Raw genomic sequence first — 18,036 nt, 5'->3', positions numbered from 1 at the left:
TAGGTGCGGTCCGCCACAATTGTCACATCCAACCCAAATTGCATGGATGGATTGATTCATCTTGGTCATCCTCCGGTCCATTGATTCTAATTTTTCCATAACCGCCGCCATGTTTTCATTGCCTCCATCCAAATTTCCTCTTCCTCTTGTAACATCTTCTTGTGGGTTATGATATCCGCGCGAATGTTTTGCAAGTTCTTCAATCAACTCCTTAATAGTAGTCAGTTCTTTTTTTGTCATTGGTCCTTGAGAGTCAAGGATTTGTCTTGTTGTAATATTCACCCCATCATTGAAGATAGATACTTCTTGTTGCACATTTCGATCGTGTTGGGGGCAATTCCTTAGTAGGCCTTTGTACCTCTCACAAGCTTCAAACAAAGACTAACTATCGTTTTTTTGGAAGTTTGATATCTTCTTTTCGAGCTTGGATATTTTTGATGGTGGGATAAATTGCTCAGTTAAAGCTTCACGTAGATTCGTCCAAGTTGTAATTGCTCCAGATGCAAGGGACTTTAGCCATATTTTTGCATCTCCCGTGAAGGTTACTGGGAGCATTCTGAGTAACACTGCTTCTCGCGAGACATTTGGAATATTGAAGTAATTTGCAATGTCCTTGACTTCATCGATGTGCCTAAACGCGTCTTCATGATCCTTTCCGGAAATTGGAATGTCCTTGAGCATCCCTAGAATGTGGCCCTTGAGCTCAAAGATGGCTTCAGCTGGGATTTGTGGTGGAGCAACTCCTGGCCCTTGACCGTTAAGCACTTGTTTCTTGTATGCTTCCATAGTCATCCGTGTGATATCTGCCATCTCGTCTTCGGGTTTAAGTTCTTTTTCAGATTCCGAATCAGTTACGTACTCGTTCTCTACTTCGTTTGGTTTGACTTCTTCTTTGGGATCGTCTTTTTCTTTTCTTCATTCCTTGTTGCTTTTGCGAAGAATAGATTCGGGATCTTCAACACCAGGTACTGTAGAGTATGAAGATGTTCGAATCATAAACTAATTGCAACAAAATAGAAAACAAACGCATAAAAAGAACAAAAATAATTAAAACGAAAACTGTCAGGACGTCCATCAAGGCGCGGTGATAAACTGCCATGTCGTGGTAACGTAATAAACAGAAAACTTAAAACAAAAAAAATTAACATAAAAATTCAAACTTTATATGAAATAAATCTCACACGAGGATTGAAAACAAATAATAGATAAAAATTAACTAAAATTAAGTTGTTCCCCGACAACGGCGCCAAAAAACTTTATATGAATTTTATGTACTAAGTAAAAAACCAACTAATCTAGACTAACTAATACACGATAAGCAGTGTACCTAATCGAATGGCATGATAGTTCAGGTAAGCAGGGTATCGAACACAGGGAATGGTAATAACAGTTAAAATACTACTAGATGTTAACTAATTTTAACAATTAATGAAAGAGGGGGGTTTCTAGTTTTTCAAGTCGTGAAACTTAAACACTACTTATCAAAGAATCAAATTAGCAAAGAAGCAATTTAAAACTAAAGAAGAAAACAAAGAAACGATTTTTAACCAAGAATTTAAAGAGACTTTCACTTAGATTCGATTCACTTGTTCCTATGGGTGATTTCGTGGAAAGTGTAATGGATTATTATTTTGTTGCTTACCGATTCCTATATTGATTATACATATGATCAATAGACTAATCCTTTAGCTAAACAAGTTCAATCATTTAGTGATCAGTTGGACAATTAAACAAGAAAACTAGTATTTAATTCGAATTATGCAAGACTTATAATGTTGATTGACATAAATGGTTATAAACATCACATCAATACATGATTGTTCTTCATATATTAACTCATATAACAATTTACCAACTTTTCTATTTAATACTAGGTTTTTGGTCAAAACACTAGTCTTATAATAATGTTACTCACAATATCATAAGATTCACGCCATCTACGATAGATAGATCATACAATCTCAATTAAACTCATCCATAAACAGAAAAGAAATTATTATTAATATAAAAAGGTTTTTTAATAAGCAAGCATAATAAATAAGCAACTAGTAAGAATCCAAATCCACTTAATCAACACATAGTATGCAAGATCATCTACTCTAAATGAAAGTTAGGGTTTTTAGTCCATAACTATTGTAAAAAAAACATATAAAAATGAACTCTACTTTTCTAAGCATGATCAAAACAAAGTAATTAAGTGATTAATAGTAATGTTTCCTTTAGATCTCTTCAAAATCAAGCCTTCAATCGATCTTTGTGTTCTAGAACCTACAAAGAATGTTTTCGGTCTCCAAAAGTCGACAATAGCCTCTAGCATAAGTTAGGGTTGAGATAGGAATCGATCTATTTATAAAACCCGGATTTAGCTTACCACACCGTGGCCAACAGGCACCACGTTGTGGTCTTCATTAAAATCGCGTATCCGCCAAGTCACTAATTGATCGGGAAATTTCCATTCATCACGGCGTGGTTGGTGATCACCGCGTCATGGTACTCCAATTTCAAGACTTCTTTGACTTCAGTTCACTCGATCCAATTTTCCTGCTTTTAGCTCCACAATACCTTCCCTTTAATCCCAAGTATGTCTTCGTTGTTACAAAACAAATTCCTGATGGCAACAGCTCGGTGGCTTGGTATTCAAATTCCTGAGTCCCATGCGGCTTTAGAGTTGATCGAGTGGGTTGACTCCATTGCTTATGTTTGATTGAGGAGATCTATAATCGAGTCAATTTAGATGGATCCTTTATGGTCATTTGGACGTACCAGAATGCTAAAGTTTTTCGGACAAAGCCTTTTCGGAAAGATATTATTGTAGATTACGTTGTTTTATTTTCATTTGATTGGTTTTCCATAGGAATTCGAAGGTCTCGACAAACTGAGTCTTGTGGTTTAGCAATCCATTACAGACTTTATGTTTTGTATTTTTATTGTTAGTTTCTTGCTATCTTGTTGTAATAAATTTATGTCGTTAAAAAAACAAGAGTGGGGCATCGTTTAGGTTAGGATTTACTAATTTATTATTACTATTAAAATTTATTTATTAAAATAGACAAATAAATTAGAATTGGCATACATGTTCTAGTCCTTTATATCCTCGATGATTGAAATCCATTGATGTGTAATTTTGTCATTTTTCTGACGTCTAAGAAATCCATAACATAGAATATGAAGCAAGTAGGCTATCACCTCATCCTCGTCGGATATGTGATGCAAAGCCTCGTTAAATATTATATACTACATATCATCTAATATCAATATAGATTACGAACTATTAGGTAATACACATTGTCAGAACGCCAATCGAATGAGCTTCAACTCTTTTTTTAAGTTTAAAACATGTCAAAAATAAGAATCTAATGACCATACAAAACTCGAGCTGCCCAAACGACAACTTGTACCTTGAAATAGAAAACAACATACATTCTTGTTTAATAAATTCATAAGGAAGGACCTCATGAAGCATCAATCCATGAAAAAGTAATAGGTCCCATGACGCAGGAGGTACATCTAGCCACTATTTGAAAGTTATGGTATCAGATAATTACCGACATGCATCTACTAATGATCTACAATGCTACAAACTTCACCATCGGTTGCTTTGCATTTATCTACCCACTAATACCTATGTCGACATATTACAATACAAATAAATGATGAATTTAATTAGTTATAGTGATTCAAAAGGATAGATTTTTTTAGTTCTCATCTACAAAAATCTCACAAATAATCACTAGTGTTTTCGTTGACATAATCTGCAAAAATACCAAATGTACCAACGAAGAACTGAATTTCGTAGGTGCTACCTACGGAATACCAATATTCACATTCAAAATCCCTTTTCGCATGTAAAGACTAGTATTTTTTATTCCATGCCAGTTCTACATGCAAAATTTCATCTTTCACGGGTTGGAATGTCAAAATATACTCAAACAACGAGAATTCACTACATTTATAGATTCCTATAAACACAACAAATAAAAATATTATATTCGTACCATTTATATTTGTTTTTAGTCATATTATTCAATGTGATTTGTGGAGTTTGTTGGGATTTTATTTATAATTAATTTCAAAAACTCAAGATTTTAGCAAACGGAAGACTTAAAACTTTGAACAGCATAACTAATTTATTCCCACCAATGATCATCTTGCAAGAGTTAGAAAGAAAAACAAAAACCATAGAGGGATTAGAAAAATAACAACCGTTGATGTTCTTTGGTTACTCAATGGGAGGCTTGGTAGTTGATCGAGAAGGCAAAGATCCAAGCTAGGAGCTCTCTATATGTATCTACCCAAACAAGTCTCCAAGCCGCTAAGGATTGATATTTCTTCACTTGTATGATGATGTTCTTAAGCCTTTAAGACTTATGTCAAATAAGAATTCAAAGGAGAACAAGATCAAGGCTCAAATCTAAGCAACAATATGCAAAAGAGAAGATGAGAGGGGATAAAAAGTGCTCTCGACTTTCACCAAAAAAAGAGAAAAACTAGCTAGAAAAAGTTTCCTCTCTCCCTTAAGTTTTCTTACACTCAAATAAAAGACCATACTTTCATTTATTATGTTTAAGGCTAGTAATAAACATGTAAGTGTAAGAAGTGAAGTCCAAGAAGCAAGAGATCATGTCTCTTGTACTTTGGATGGTTCATGGAGAGGGAATGAATGGTGAGTAGAATCACCTCATCTTTTATTAATCTTATACTATACACAACATAATGAAATGGTCCATTACAAGTCCAAGATTTTGTGAGTTACATCTAAAACATATTATGTGTTTAAATGTAACTAGTTATGTTCTTTATAATTATCATTTTCATAAAACAATAATTCCCCAATTAATTACAAATGATGATTTAATTTATTAATAATCATATTACTTAATAAATATTTAATTAGTGTTTACTTGTTATATGGTGTGACCCTATAGGATCATATCTTATTAGCAAATATCATTTCATAATGATCCTTGAGAATAAAAGATCTTTCAATATCCCACTTGCATAAGTTTCATTAGGAAATGATATTAGACAGTGGTGAACGTCTAATAATATTTCAAGGCCCCCAATAATACACGACGAAGTTCCATTCATCAACATCCAATTCTCCAAAATCTCAAAGCTACAACGGATGTGTCATATAATTAATCAGTTATCCATTTGTTACAAACATCATGTTGAACATGAGATACAGATCACAGTCAATCTCATTTAAGTGTTCAACTTTAGATAAGGTCTTAGATGTCTAACTCTCAACGAATAAGAGGAAAAAATCTCATCTTGACTACATATGCCTCTTGCATGGTTCACATCATACCTAATAATAGCCTTTATAGAATGCCTGATTAAAGAACAACATTTGACTACATTAAAACATAACATTCCCCACACTCAAGTCCCAAATATGTATCTCAAGTGTTAAGGATCCAAAGATGTTACCTTTATCAAGTATCATTAATGACAACGATCCATGAAGTGATCTTGAACGGGTCAATCCAATACTTGTTCTCTAGCAAGTATCTATGAACCTGGTTACAACGCTTTGTCAACCAATCCAATTCATATTAGTCTTACTTCATTATTGTTCCCACAATAATAACCGACTATGGGTTTTAGAGTGAATAAATTTACTCAAGGATTAAACATGTTCATATAGAACTCAAACAAGTAATTAATGAGAAAGATCATATTACATATATATAAAAGTCATCACATTAGTTGATGTCTTACATACTTATAGTAGTAATACTAATACAAAGATCAAATCCAATCACTATAATAGTGAAGTACTATTCCTTAAGCATGACCTTTAAACTTGGCTAGAGGAAGGGGTTTCGTGAAAGGGTCCGCCAAATTATGATCTGTGTGTACCTTGTGAATAATGATTTCACCACTTCCAACTTCATCACGAATGTAGTTGAACCTTCAGTTAATGTGCTTGGTCTTCTTATGTGATATGGGTTCTTTGGCCAAAGCAATAGCACCCTCATTGTCACAGAAAAATTCTTAGGGATCCTGACTCTGTAGAGGACTGTGCTACAACACTTTGCTTGGAACTTTTCCAAGACGTTGCACCCCCATTGATGATAAAAACATACCTTGATTGTGACTTACAATCATCTTGATCTGTTGTGAAGGAAGCATCAATGTAGAACCCTACACTTAAGTCTTCATTCACATCTCCATATATGAGGAACATATCCTTAATTCTTCGTAAGTATTTCAGGATGGTCATCACAGCCATCCAATGACTTTCTCCAAGATTTTGTTGATACTTACTTGTCATGCTCATAGCAAAAGGAAGATTAGGTCTAGTCCAATTCATAGCATACATGATGTAACCAACTGTCGAATCATATGCAATATCTTTCATATTCTTTAGCTCAGCCTTTGTGCCAGGACATTGAGATGAACTTAGTATTGTGTCATGTCCCATTGGTACATATCCTCTATTGGAGTTTTCCATCTTGAACTGCTTCAAGACTTTGTCAATGCATGTACTTTGGCTTAAACCTATTAATCGTTTTGTTCTATCTCTGTAGATTTTAATTCCAAGAATGTATTGAGCCTCACCTAGATCCTTCATTGAAAAACACTTTCCAAGCCAATACTTTACACCTCGTAAAGTCAGAATGTGATTTCCGATGATGAGTATGTCATCCACATATAGGACCAGGAAGCTCACGGAGCTCCCACTAGTTTTCATGTAAACACAAGATTCATCCTCGCTTTTTATAAAACCATACTTTGTGATTTCATCATCCAAACGATGATTCCAATTTGGAGATGCTTATCTTAACCCATAAATGCATCTCTTGAGTTTACACACTCTATCAGGATGCTTTAGATCAAAAAAACTTTCAGGTTGAACCATATATACATCTCCTTTCAAGTGTCCATTTAGAAAAGCGGTTTTGACATCCATTTACCATATCTCATAGTCATCATATACGGCTATGGAAAATAATATCCTAATAGATTTAATCATAGTGAGTGGTGAAAAGGTTTCATCATAACTAACTCCTTGGGTTTGAGTGAATCCTTTTTCTACAAGTCTTGTTTTGAATGTGTGTAAATTGCCATCCATGCCGGTAGTCTTCTTGAAGACTCACTTACTCCCAATAGTCTTACAATTTGGAGGAGGTTCAACTAAGTCCCAAACTTGGTTTTCTCTCATGGATTGCATCTCTGCGTTCATGGCATCAAGCCATTTGTCAGATTTTGGATCCGCCATTGCATATCGATAGATGACGGGCTCATCATCATGAAGCACTCATCAATGAGAAATCCATATCTCTCAGGTTCCTGATGAGTCCTACCGTATTTGCGAACGCCTTGTGTTTTAGTATATTGAAGAACAACAATCTCTTCATTTTCAACAACCTCTTGTTCAATACTAGTGTCAACTTGAGTTGCATCAGGTTGTGGTTCTTAAACTTCTTCAAGCTCCAAGTGCCTCCTACTTGCTTCATCCATTAGAAATTTGCTTTTTTAAGAATTCAACTTTTCGTAAAATAACTATCTTATTCTCACTTGGGATGTAGAAGTAATAACATAAACAATCTTTAGGGTAACCTACAAATATGCATTTGGTAAACCTAGGTTCAAGTTTGCTTGAAGTCTCTTGTCTAACATAAGCTTTACAACCCCAAACTTTTAGATAAGATAAGGATGGAGCTTTTCCATACCACATCTCATAAGGTGTCTTGTCCACCTTTTTAGTTGGTTCCATATTCAAAATGCGGGTTGCAATGAGTAAGACATACCTCCAAAATGATAAAATGAGACTACTTCTGCTCATCATAGATCGAACCATATCAAGTAAGGTCTGATTTTTTTCCATTTTGCAGCCATGTAGAGATCTGACAGTTTCAAATATCTCGGTTCTAGATTGCTTACCAAACATCTGCTTGAGATGTTTAATCATGTCAAACGTAGTAAAAAGTTCCAGATCCCGCTGAAGATCTGTAATCATGGTAGCAAGCATTAGGCATGACACATCAATAAAGTCATCCAGATGCTTAAGCCATGCATCATAAGCAGCCTTTGGAGTAGGAGTTGGTTCATCGGGAATTGGACTTTTAAGAACATTATCTTTCTTTTATTGTTTCAAAATGATTCTTAAATTCATGTGCCAATCCAAGAAGTTGCAAATGGCCTATTTTTTCTTTGTTGAGTACAGATCGAATGTTCATTTGGTGGTGGTGTGTTATAGCCACTGATGGGGCCATTTATAAAATTTTAACAAAGTTTTATTTAGTATTTAATTATTTAAAATTAATACTCTTTTGTTTCCAAAAACATTAATTTATTAAATCTTAGGATCCAAGTTACAAATCAAATAAATGGTTGGGCATCCTTTATCTCATCCACTTGATTTTAACAAGCTAAATAGCTTTTATTAATTACACCAATTGTAAGTCCTAAATGTATGAGACCCTTAACAATCCATTTGTTGATTAACATGTTTGGTCCTATCTATGCCTTGGATTTCTCTTTCTTAGGTGACCTTTATCACAAGAGTTTTCCGATCAAGTCATCCAATTAGAGAAACTTGTATAATTGGCCTATAACTTGGTTATAGAAATCATGAATACACTTTGGTCACCAAAAGATAATACAAATGGTTAGGTATTCTTTATCCCACAAGTATTATACAAATTGTGTGTAAATGTTTCTAAAGTTGGATGACATAGACTCGCCTTTTGAAAAGGGATTTATATGTTTTATTATTCCATTTTAAAACATGTGATATCATGGTTATTACATGCATATAATAAGTCATGGTACCAATTTTCAAAAAATCACTTTTGAAGGTTCCAAATAAAAACTAGTTTTATATAATTTAACGCAGTTCAATTTTAAAGTTAATATCTAGTATTAAGTTTGGACTTTGAGCGTTATAGAACATTTATATCTTTTAATAAAACTTCCTTTTATCATTTAGACAATGGACTTTGTATAAGTTTTAAAATCACAATTTTTAGATTTATAATTTAGAATTTCAAAATTTGCCGTTAGTAACATTTTTATAAAACCAGTTTTATTTTAAAACAATAACTTGTTACATCTTATGTTCACATTATAAATTTTGAAAACCAAACTCTGTGTGATGTTTACTTTGTTTCAAAAATTATTTAAGCACGTGAAAAACTAATTTATCAAACAAACATAATAATCAACTTATAAATAACACAAACATGCAAATTTAGTGCAAAGCAAGCCAAGATCCAATGACACTTTTATGAGCCAACATCAAAGAGTCAAATCCTTTCCTAAGTGACTAAATGGACCAAAATCTTCACGTTGTTCTTCATGATGACTTCAAGCTCCCACTTGCAATGACAATCTACTTTGTTGCAATTTTTATAAGGCTTTTATAAAAGTTATGAACTTTTATAAAAAGCTTATAAAACCATGGGTACTCCATGGATCTTCAAAGAGGTCATCATCTGCATCTTGTTACATTTTATATAAAATAAATTTAGTCTAAAACTAATCTATTACATAAAAATAACAAAGATGAAACCTAGTTATTTATTATTACACACCATTATGAATAAAAGAATATTACAACCATTTTCATTAATCATCACAAGCAACTACACAATAAGGTCAATGGCTTTTTTATGCACTCCAAAATACATTTAGCATATAAAACAACCTTTGTTTTTATAAGACAACTTTAATGATAAAATATGCATGTAAACTTTTGTCACATAAAATAACATTTATAAAGTTGTCAAAGAAAATGTGTATGGACTTGCTTTTGACAAAAACAAATTTATCCATATTTTCCAAAAACCAAGATTATCCTAATAATCATAAATTCTAACCAAGATTGCAAGATGGCTCTGATACCACTTGTTGGGCTTTTATTCAAAATTAGTTTAAAAAACTCAAGATTTTAGCAAACGGAAAACTAAAAACTTTGAACAACATAACTAATTTATTCCCACCAAGGATCATCTTGCAAGAGTTGGAAAGAAAAACAACAACCATAGAGGGGTTAAAAGAATAACAACCTTTGATGTCATTTGGTTCCTTAAGGGGAGGCTTGGTAGTTGATGGAGAAGGAAACGATCCAAGCTAGGAGCTCTCTATATGTATCCACCCAAACAAGTCTCCAAGTCACTCAGGAATGCTAGTTCTTCACTTGTATGATGATGTTCTTAAGCCTCTAAGTCAAATGTCAAATAAGACTTCAAAGCAGAACAAGATCAATGCTCAAATCCAAGCAACAAAATACAAACGAGAAGAGGAGAGGGAAACAAAAGTGCTCTCGACTTTCACCAAAAAAAGAGAAAAACTAGATAGAAAAAGTCTCCTCTCTCCCTTAAGTATTCTTACACTGAAATGAAAGACCATACTTTCATTTGTTATGTTTATGGCTTGAATGTAACATTCAAAGAAACAAGAGACCATGTCTCTTGTAATTTGGACGGTTCATGGAGAGGGAAGGAAATGTGAGTGGAATCCACCTCATATTTTATTAATCTTGCACACAACATAATCAAATGGTCCATTACAAGTCCAAGATGTTGTGAGTAACATTTAAAACATACTATGTGTTTAAATGTAACTAGTTATGATCTTTATAATTATCATTTTCATAAAACAATAATTCCCCAATTAATAACAAATGATGCTTTAATTTATTAATAATCATATTACTTAATAAATAATCAATTATTATTTATTTGTTATATGGTGTGACCCTATATGATAATATGTTATTAGCAAATATAATTTCATAATGATCCTTGAGCATAAAAGATCTTTCAGAGTTGTGATCTAATGTATGTTGAAAGATAATGATTTTTTTTATTTTAACTTAAATAGGACAGAGGCACTTCGTTTAATTTCATAGAGCGTGAAATTCTTACAGACATTTTAAAGATTCCTCATACCATTTAATCATTGCATGCCAATTTAACGACTTCGTAAGTGTGCTACCAATGGAAATTTCGTGTTCGGTGTCTGAGCGAATCAGTGATAATGGATACACAGGTAGTTGGTATGTATGCCCAAGTAGGGCTGGCTTGGCAGTAGAATACAATATTCTAATGTGTGACATTGCTAATACGCATATTAGTACTGGAACAGACCTAATTCAGTGTGTTCTTGCACCTGATGGGGATTACATTGTGGACCTATTGAGAAGAAAATTTGAAAACAAAACAAACATAAATGCAACTGAACTGAGAATTAGTTGGGGGAAACTTGTTATGATAAAGGTGTCTACTTTTATTTGGAGAGCCAACATGGGGAAGATTCCATCTGTCATAGAACTCAGTCGATGGGGTATGATGCTAAGTTCTACTTATTGTAGCCCGTGTATTAGCGGAGAAGAAAGTTGTGACCACCTTCTGATTAAGTGCCCTTACGCGACTGAGGTGAGGAACTTAATTTTCCAATGGTGCAACATAAATAGTCCTCAACTTGAGACGGTTAGAGATCTGATTCAATTTGCTGCAACTTGGGGAAGGAATGTCAAGAAGAAAGAGAGGCTCACAGCTATATGTTATGGTCTCGTATGGTGCCTTTGGAAAGCTAGGAACGATCGAATCTTTAAGATACTGTTTAGTGTGCCTTCTCGAATAGTGGAGAACATTAACTCCCTTGTATTTTTATGAGTGAACTGTAGAGGTAGTGACAATTGTGGTATGTGGTAAGACTGGTCTATTTCCCCATTCCTCTCTCTTTAATTTGTATTTCTATTTAATTGTATTGTTTTTGTTCTTCTGCCCCCTTTTGATTCTCGTTATTTGGGGTGCTTTATAAAATTTGGGCTGTTTCCAATTTATTGCAAATGACTAACTTTTTTTCAGTTTAAAGTCTTCATAATAGGAAAAAAAAATTCACAATGCCTTTTGATATCATGTAATCCTGACATCACCAACATAAAAGACTTTACAAATTCTCACCTTAGCAAAGATTCTCACATAGTTACCCAGACTTAAACATACCGAGAAGTTAATTACTTTAATAAGTCATTTTTTCCCTTTTTATGATCCTACAATAACAATTATATATTATATAGTTATATATAATAAATAAATAAATAAAATGATATTAATTTGTGAAAAGCCTCCATAAAACTTATTAATTAACAAGATTCATTAATGGACGTTGTTTCGAAAAAAATTCATCCAATTGCTTTTTTTAAAACTTAAAACCTTTTTATCATTAAAAATACTCCCAAAAACTTCTATTGATACGCTCTCACAAAAATTAGCTGAATTTGTGTTTTTTTATTATGTAAATAACCCAATAAATAATAGGTAAGCTATTTAAAATATAACAACTATGAAAAACCAAATCTCGGAGTACCACATCCTTCTCCCTGGTCCTAGTAGAAGACAAAAACAGTCAAAAGTCTTTTAAAACACCTACTTCAACCACTAAACTCATCATCTCGTTTGTGGCGCGTGTATCTCACCTCGCAATATCCCATCCCTTCCGGGGAATCTCAGGGCTGATAGCCTGCCACGTCAAGCGCGTGTAATACACTACTAGTAAATCATACTTGAAATATACGGATAGTACATACATCGCTCTCGCTTTTTTACATACATGTCTCTACAGTACTGTATAGCATAAATTTCTCCTTCTTGACCCTTAGTTTTTCTTGTTTACAATTCGGGCTTAATCTTCAATGTTTTTACAAATTTTCCCTACTTTATAAAGAACATTACATATAAACCACATGGACTACTCGGTTCCAAGTCCCTCGTTAAATATAATCACATTTGACATTGTATATAAGTGATAAAAAGCTTATTGGACTACATCATGGAACTCAAATATAATCACAATTGACATATATAAACATCAATTGACAATTTTATATAATCTTTTTGAAAAATTAACATGGTTTTGTTTATATTGTATGTGCTTTGACAAAAATTACATTTGGGGGCAAAGAACTAATGAATATATTGAATAACTTTGTATTCATCACATTAATATGAACTTAAAAATTACGATAAAGATATGTTATTATATATTTTTATTAGTGGAGACAAGTTTGATGTATTTATGAATAAATAAATCTGGATGAATGGATATACGACGATAGACAAATGTGTTTTTAATATATAAAACATCTTGAATTATTATTTTTAAACTTAGACTATTATTATAGTAATACATATTTTATTCATATTTAAAACACGGGTTACTTATGAAAATAAAATTAAAATAAAATTAAAGATAAAAAATTAAACCCAAAGATTATTACACCAACCCAACCCAGTTTGAACCGTGCCAAAGTTACATGATTTCTGTCATACATTAATTTTGCCACATCTAGAGGATCTAAATATTTATTATATACATAAAAATATTACACAATACCATTTAAATATTAGTTTTTTAAATCCTATCTAAAAAGCTATTACATAAGATCCATTTACACATCATAATCGAGTCATACATACGACGATAAAGACCAAATTTATCATTTACAAATATTGTGTGTAAAATTACTCTTTCTTGTGGTTAAGTATGAAAGCATTATTACCTTTTGAATCTTAATAGTAACAATCAACTTGAAAAACAAAAACTATTACAATTTACAAAGGACCACGTCTTGTACGAAGTTTAAAGTTGAAGGGCTTAAACTGGTAAAAAACAAAGAGAATAAGGACATAAATGTAGAAAAAGCTGCACACCACTTTCCCGTATATACGATCGAATGTTGCCGTTACATTCCATATTTTCGAGAGTCACCAATAAAATAATTTAAGAGTAATATACAAGAATGATCCCTATAATTGAGAGTATTATATTTATTTAGTATCTAACTTTTTTTTATTCATACCATCCTTATAGTTTGGATTTTGTGTGGGCTTGGTCCATGATGGAGTTAAAAAGAACAATATACCCTTGTCCAATTTCTTTTTACTTTATTTTCAATTTCTATTAATTATTTATATAATTTATATATTTATAAATGCTAGATGAGCCCACCCATCCCTTATCCCTCCCCTTCCTATCTTTTAGTTCTCTCTCCCCATCGACACCACCCTACCCATCAACCACTATCGTCGCCACCACCACCTTCGGCCATTGACCACCACTACCACTAACCACACTGATGTCATCAAACAAAAAATACACTGTCGTCGTTGCCCAAATCTGTAAACTCTCTCTCTCTCTCTCTCTCACATCTCGCCTTCATCACCACTACATTGAAATCTATTTATCAGAACAACACCTATGGAGAACATCTAAACCGGCTTCAACCTTTTCCTTAGAACAAGTAAACAGAAACTAGAAAGAACATACAAAAATATGAAGAAATGCATACATCATTTTTCAAGAAACCAAATTTTAGAACAAAAACAAGTTCCTTGGCAAGATCAAAAGCCATATTTATAAACCTAATTGGAAACGAAAATAATGGTCCAAATGAAAAAGAAAAAAGAGTTTTAGGACCAAATACGCAGACTATTTTAATCCATAGGTACTATTTGTGTAACTCAAAATTTAAAGTTAAAGTTTATAGAAAGCAAGAGCCAGGAAGAAATGAAAGAAAGAGAGGCGTGAAAGGGTTACAGATAAAATCTCCTTCCTTTGCTTGTTTATTTTGGGGGCTCTCTCTCTCTCTCTCTCTCTCTCTCTAGAAGTGCAGAGATTAAAAGGTGTGTAGTCTAGAGAGAGAAACAGCAAAAGACATGTTAGAAAACCTCACATTCGTCTATTTCTTTTCTTTAAGATAATGAATTGGAGCTTCTTACATCTACTTACCACAAGAAGATGAAAAACGAGAATGTGTGTTCTGAAAACCCTGCATTTTCTTTCGATGATTGTCTTTTATGTGATGAGCAAGAAAACGATTTGGATTTTGGATGTGGGTTTGGGTTTGGTTTATTTGAACAACAAATTCAAATCGTGAAACAAAAAGCTCATCTTTTTACCCATTTTGAACATGATCTGTTGTGGGAAGAAGACGAGCTTGCTTCTCTTTTGTCTAAAGAGAAAAATCTTGTTTCAGAAGAAGGGGATTTGTTCAGTGATAGGGTTTTACTAGGTTTAAGGAAAGAATCTGTCGATTGGATGATTAGGGTTAGTACCCATTACGGATTTGTTGCTATGACAACCATTTTGGCTGTTAATTACTTCGATAGATTCCTGTTGAGCGATTCTTTCCAGAAAGATAAGCCATGGATGAATCAGTTAGCTGCAGTCGCTTGTCTTTCTCTAGCTTCTAAAGTTGAAGAAATCCATACCCCTCTTCTCTTGGACCTCCAAGTACGTATCCATATCCATATCCATATCCATCACATCTAATCTATACGAATGCACTCCAACTGTTTGTGAAAATGCCAATGTACCATTTTGTTATTAACACATCTCTTTCTTTTGTGGGTTGTTTCTGTTTAGGTCGAAGGATCAAAATACGTATTCGAATCCAAGACTATAATGAAAATGGAGCTTTTAGTGCTTTCGTCTCTTCAATGGAAGATGAATCCAGTAACCCCACTTGCAATCTTCGATTACACAATGAGGAGGCTTGGTTTAATCACTCATCATCTTCATTCAGAGTTCATGAACAGATGCGAAAGATTTGCTCTTGCTGTCGTCAATGGTAACCTTCTAAAACCCCTTCATAAACTCAATCATATTGTAATGAATCAAAGAATTGTTTTGATTTAATTCAAATCAAATACGCGATAATTGATATTAACATAAAATGCAGATTCAAGGTCTCTGGTTTATCTTCCATCTGTAATGTCCACTGCTATAATGTTTCTTGTGTTCAAAGAAGTTGATCCTGACAACTCACTAGATTATCAAGAACGATTCAAAGGTTTTCTTGAAATTAACGAGGTTTGTTCTTTTCATTATTATTTCCTCTTTTTATTTTGTTTAAACAACTAGTTTAGATAAGTAATTATTCCGATTTCAAGAATCATAATCATGATGAGATAATTAGACAATGTAATTATGACAGGAAAAGATAGAGGAGTGTTCTAATTTCATCCTGGAAGTATCAGAAACTCAAGGTCTAACTCAGAAGCGAAAGTACCATTTTACCCCTGAAAGTCCAAATGGTGTAATTGATTCCTATTTCAGCAGAGAGAGCTCTAATGATTCATGGGCAATTTCATCATCTGTTTCATCTTCACCAGAACCTGTTTTCAAGAAGAATCGAGTTCAGGAACAACAAATGAGACTGGCGCCAGCATGTCGTGTGAAGCTCATTGAACTTTGAGGGTATTATGGTAATTTCACAAACCCTTGTTTTGAATATTTATTTGCCGAAGTATGTTGTTTAAGGTGTAACTCTGCAACACTAATCAATAAGTTTTGCTGATAGGACCTTCATTCTTGTTATGTTGACTTTTTTCTTGCTAGATTTGACTTTGTTGAAGTAGATCTAAAAAAAATTTAATTTATCAAGATTTTTGGATTGTTGTTTTCTTGATCAAATTGTTTGTTGTTGACTCAATGAACTTGTTGAAATATGACTTAACCCAATAAGCTATAAACATATAACGTTATTTGTTTATTTATTACTTAATACATAAAGAACAATTCAATAGAAAACGTTAGAAAAAAATAAGTATTTTTGCATTAAGTTTTATTTTTTTACACATACTATGTTGGGCTTTTTGGATGAGATTGATTAAATAGACAACCCTAATGGTTACTTTTTATTTAAAAAACAATATTAATAATTAAGTTATGATTACTTGTTTACTTTTATGTAATTATTAATATTATTTTTACTTTTTATTAATTATTATTTGTTTATAAATGCTAATTATATATTTTTAAGAGGAAGCTTTCTTGAATTTTAGGAATAGTTTATGGGAGGTGATCTTTTCCATTTATGATTTTGATTTTATACTTTTCGTTATGTTTTTATATCTAATTAAAATGAAGGTATGGATAAATAAAAAATATGTAAAGATAATCAAGATATCACCTTACATAATTTATTGTATATCAATTAAATTGCATTAATCATGTGATCATAAATTATAGTTTCGGATATGTATAAATGGATCTCGAGTATAAGAGGATGCTTTCTTGATTTTGTGGGGTTGGTTGCTTGTGTTGTTACCTTTCATGGTTGGTTTGTCATTAAATATAGTGGCAATAATAATGTCTCTTGTACTAATAACAATAATTATCAATAATTTTAAAGATATTTTTACATGGGATGTATATTATAGAAAGTTTTAAAAAATAAGAACAAAAAATGAGATAGTGTGAATGTAACATTTCAAATCAAAAAGTTAAAGATCATTGAATCATGATTATGGAAATTATTGGTATCCAACAACTTTATTTCTAATCTTAATATATATATATATATATATATATATATATATATATATATATATATATATATATATATATATATTATGACTTTAAGTTTTTCTCATATTAATTATCATAATATTTCTAATTTTAATCTCTATTTAAATAATTCTTGTAAGGTTAACCTCTTTTCACCTTTTTCAATATGTCTTTTTAAATTAACTAATTTGTTTATATCTGTCTAAATTGTTTTATAAAAAACCCTTTATTTGATTAGTTCTTTTTCAAACACAATATATTTTAAAAGTTTAGAAATATTAAAATATATTGTTTTAAAAGAAATATATTACAACAAATTGTTTGGAAATATTAATACGAAAAAGTTATTACGTCAAAGTCATAAAAAAAAGATTGGAAAAGTTACACAATCGTTATAAATTTATATTTTATTTATATATGAAATGTTTTTATATTTCATAAATGAAATGTCATTAAATATTTAATAGAAAGAATTAATTAGTAAATAAATAAAAATACTTAAAATTAAAATATATTTGAGAGGGTAAAATGAAATATGACTTAAGTATGAGAGATTAAATATACGAAACATATAAATATATTTACCATTTAATATATATTGAACAGTCAACAAAAAAATGGAAATTCTATACGTACCCTCAATTGCTTTGTGTACCTCCATGTGAGTGTAATAGTGTTTGTATACCCTCTAAGATATGACGATTTATGTGAGTGAGGGAGTACATA

General features: G+C 32.1%; 2 protein-coding genes and 1 non-coding gene across 3 annotated transcripts; all 3 read left to right on the top strand.

Annotated features, from left to right (window-relative positions):
* Positions 1-319: 319 nt before the first annotated feature.
* On the top strand, positions 320-426 carry LOC145168094 (small nucleolar RNA R71). The gene has a single exon (XR_013741683.1). It is a non-coding gene; the product is annotated as a small nucleolar RNA R71 (small nucleolar RNA).
* Positions 427-10,952: 10,526 nt separating this feature from the next.
* LOC145164370 (uncharacterized) lies at positions 10,953-11,630 on the top strand. Its single transcript, XM_079083093.1, has one exon. It carries the CDS (start codon positions 10,953-10,955, stop codon positions 11,628-11,630), a length of 678 nt encoding a protein of 225 aa, XP_078939219.1.
* Positions 11,631-14,539: 2,909 nt separating this feature from the next.
* Positions 14,540-16,434, top strand: CYCD3;2 (CYCLIN D3;2). The gene is made up of 4 exons (XM_079085991.1): positions 14,540-15,252; positions 15,385-15,589; positions 15,701-15,831; positions 15,956-16,434. Exons 1-4 carry the CDS (start codon positions 14,758-14,760, stop codon positions 16,214-16,216), a joined length of 1,092 nt encoding a protein of 363 aa, XP_078942117.1. The 5' UTR covers positions 14,540-14,757; the 3' UTR covers positions 16,217-16,434.
* The last annotated feature ends 1,602 nt before the right edge of the window (positions 16,435-18,036 follow it).

The sequence above is a fragment of the Lactuca virosa genome, chromosome 3, assembly GCF_052849685.1.
Source record: "Lactuca virosa cultivar CGN04683 chromosome 3, Lactuca_virosa_CGN04683_v6, whole genome shotgun sequence".
Taxonomy (NCBI): Eukaryota; Viridiplantae; Streptophyta; class Magnoliopsida; order Asterales; family Asteraceae; genus Lactuca; species Lactuca virosa.
This window is presented reverse-complemented; position numbering and strand designations above follow the sequence as displayed.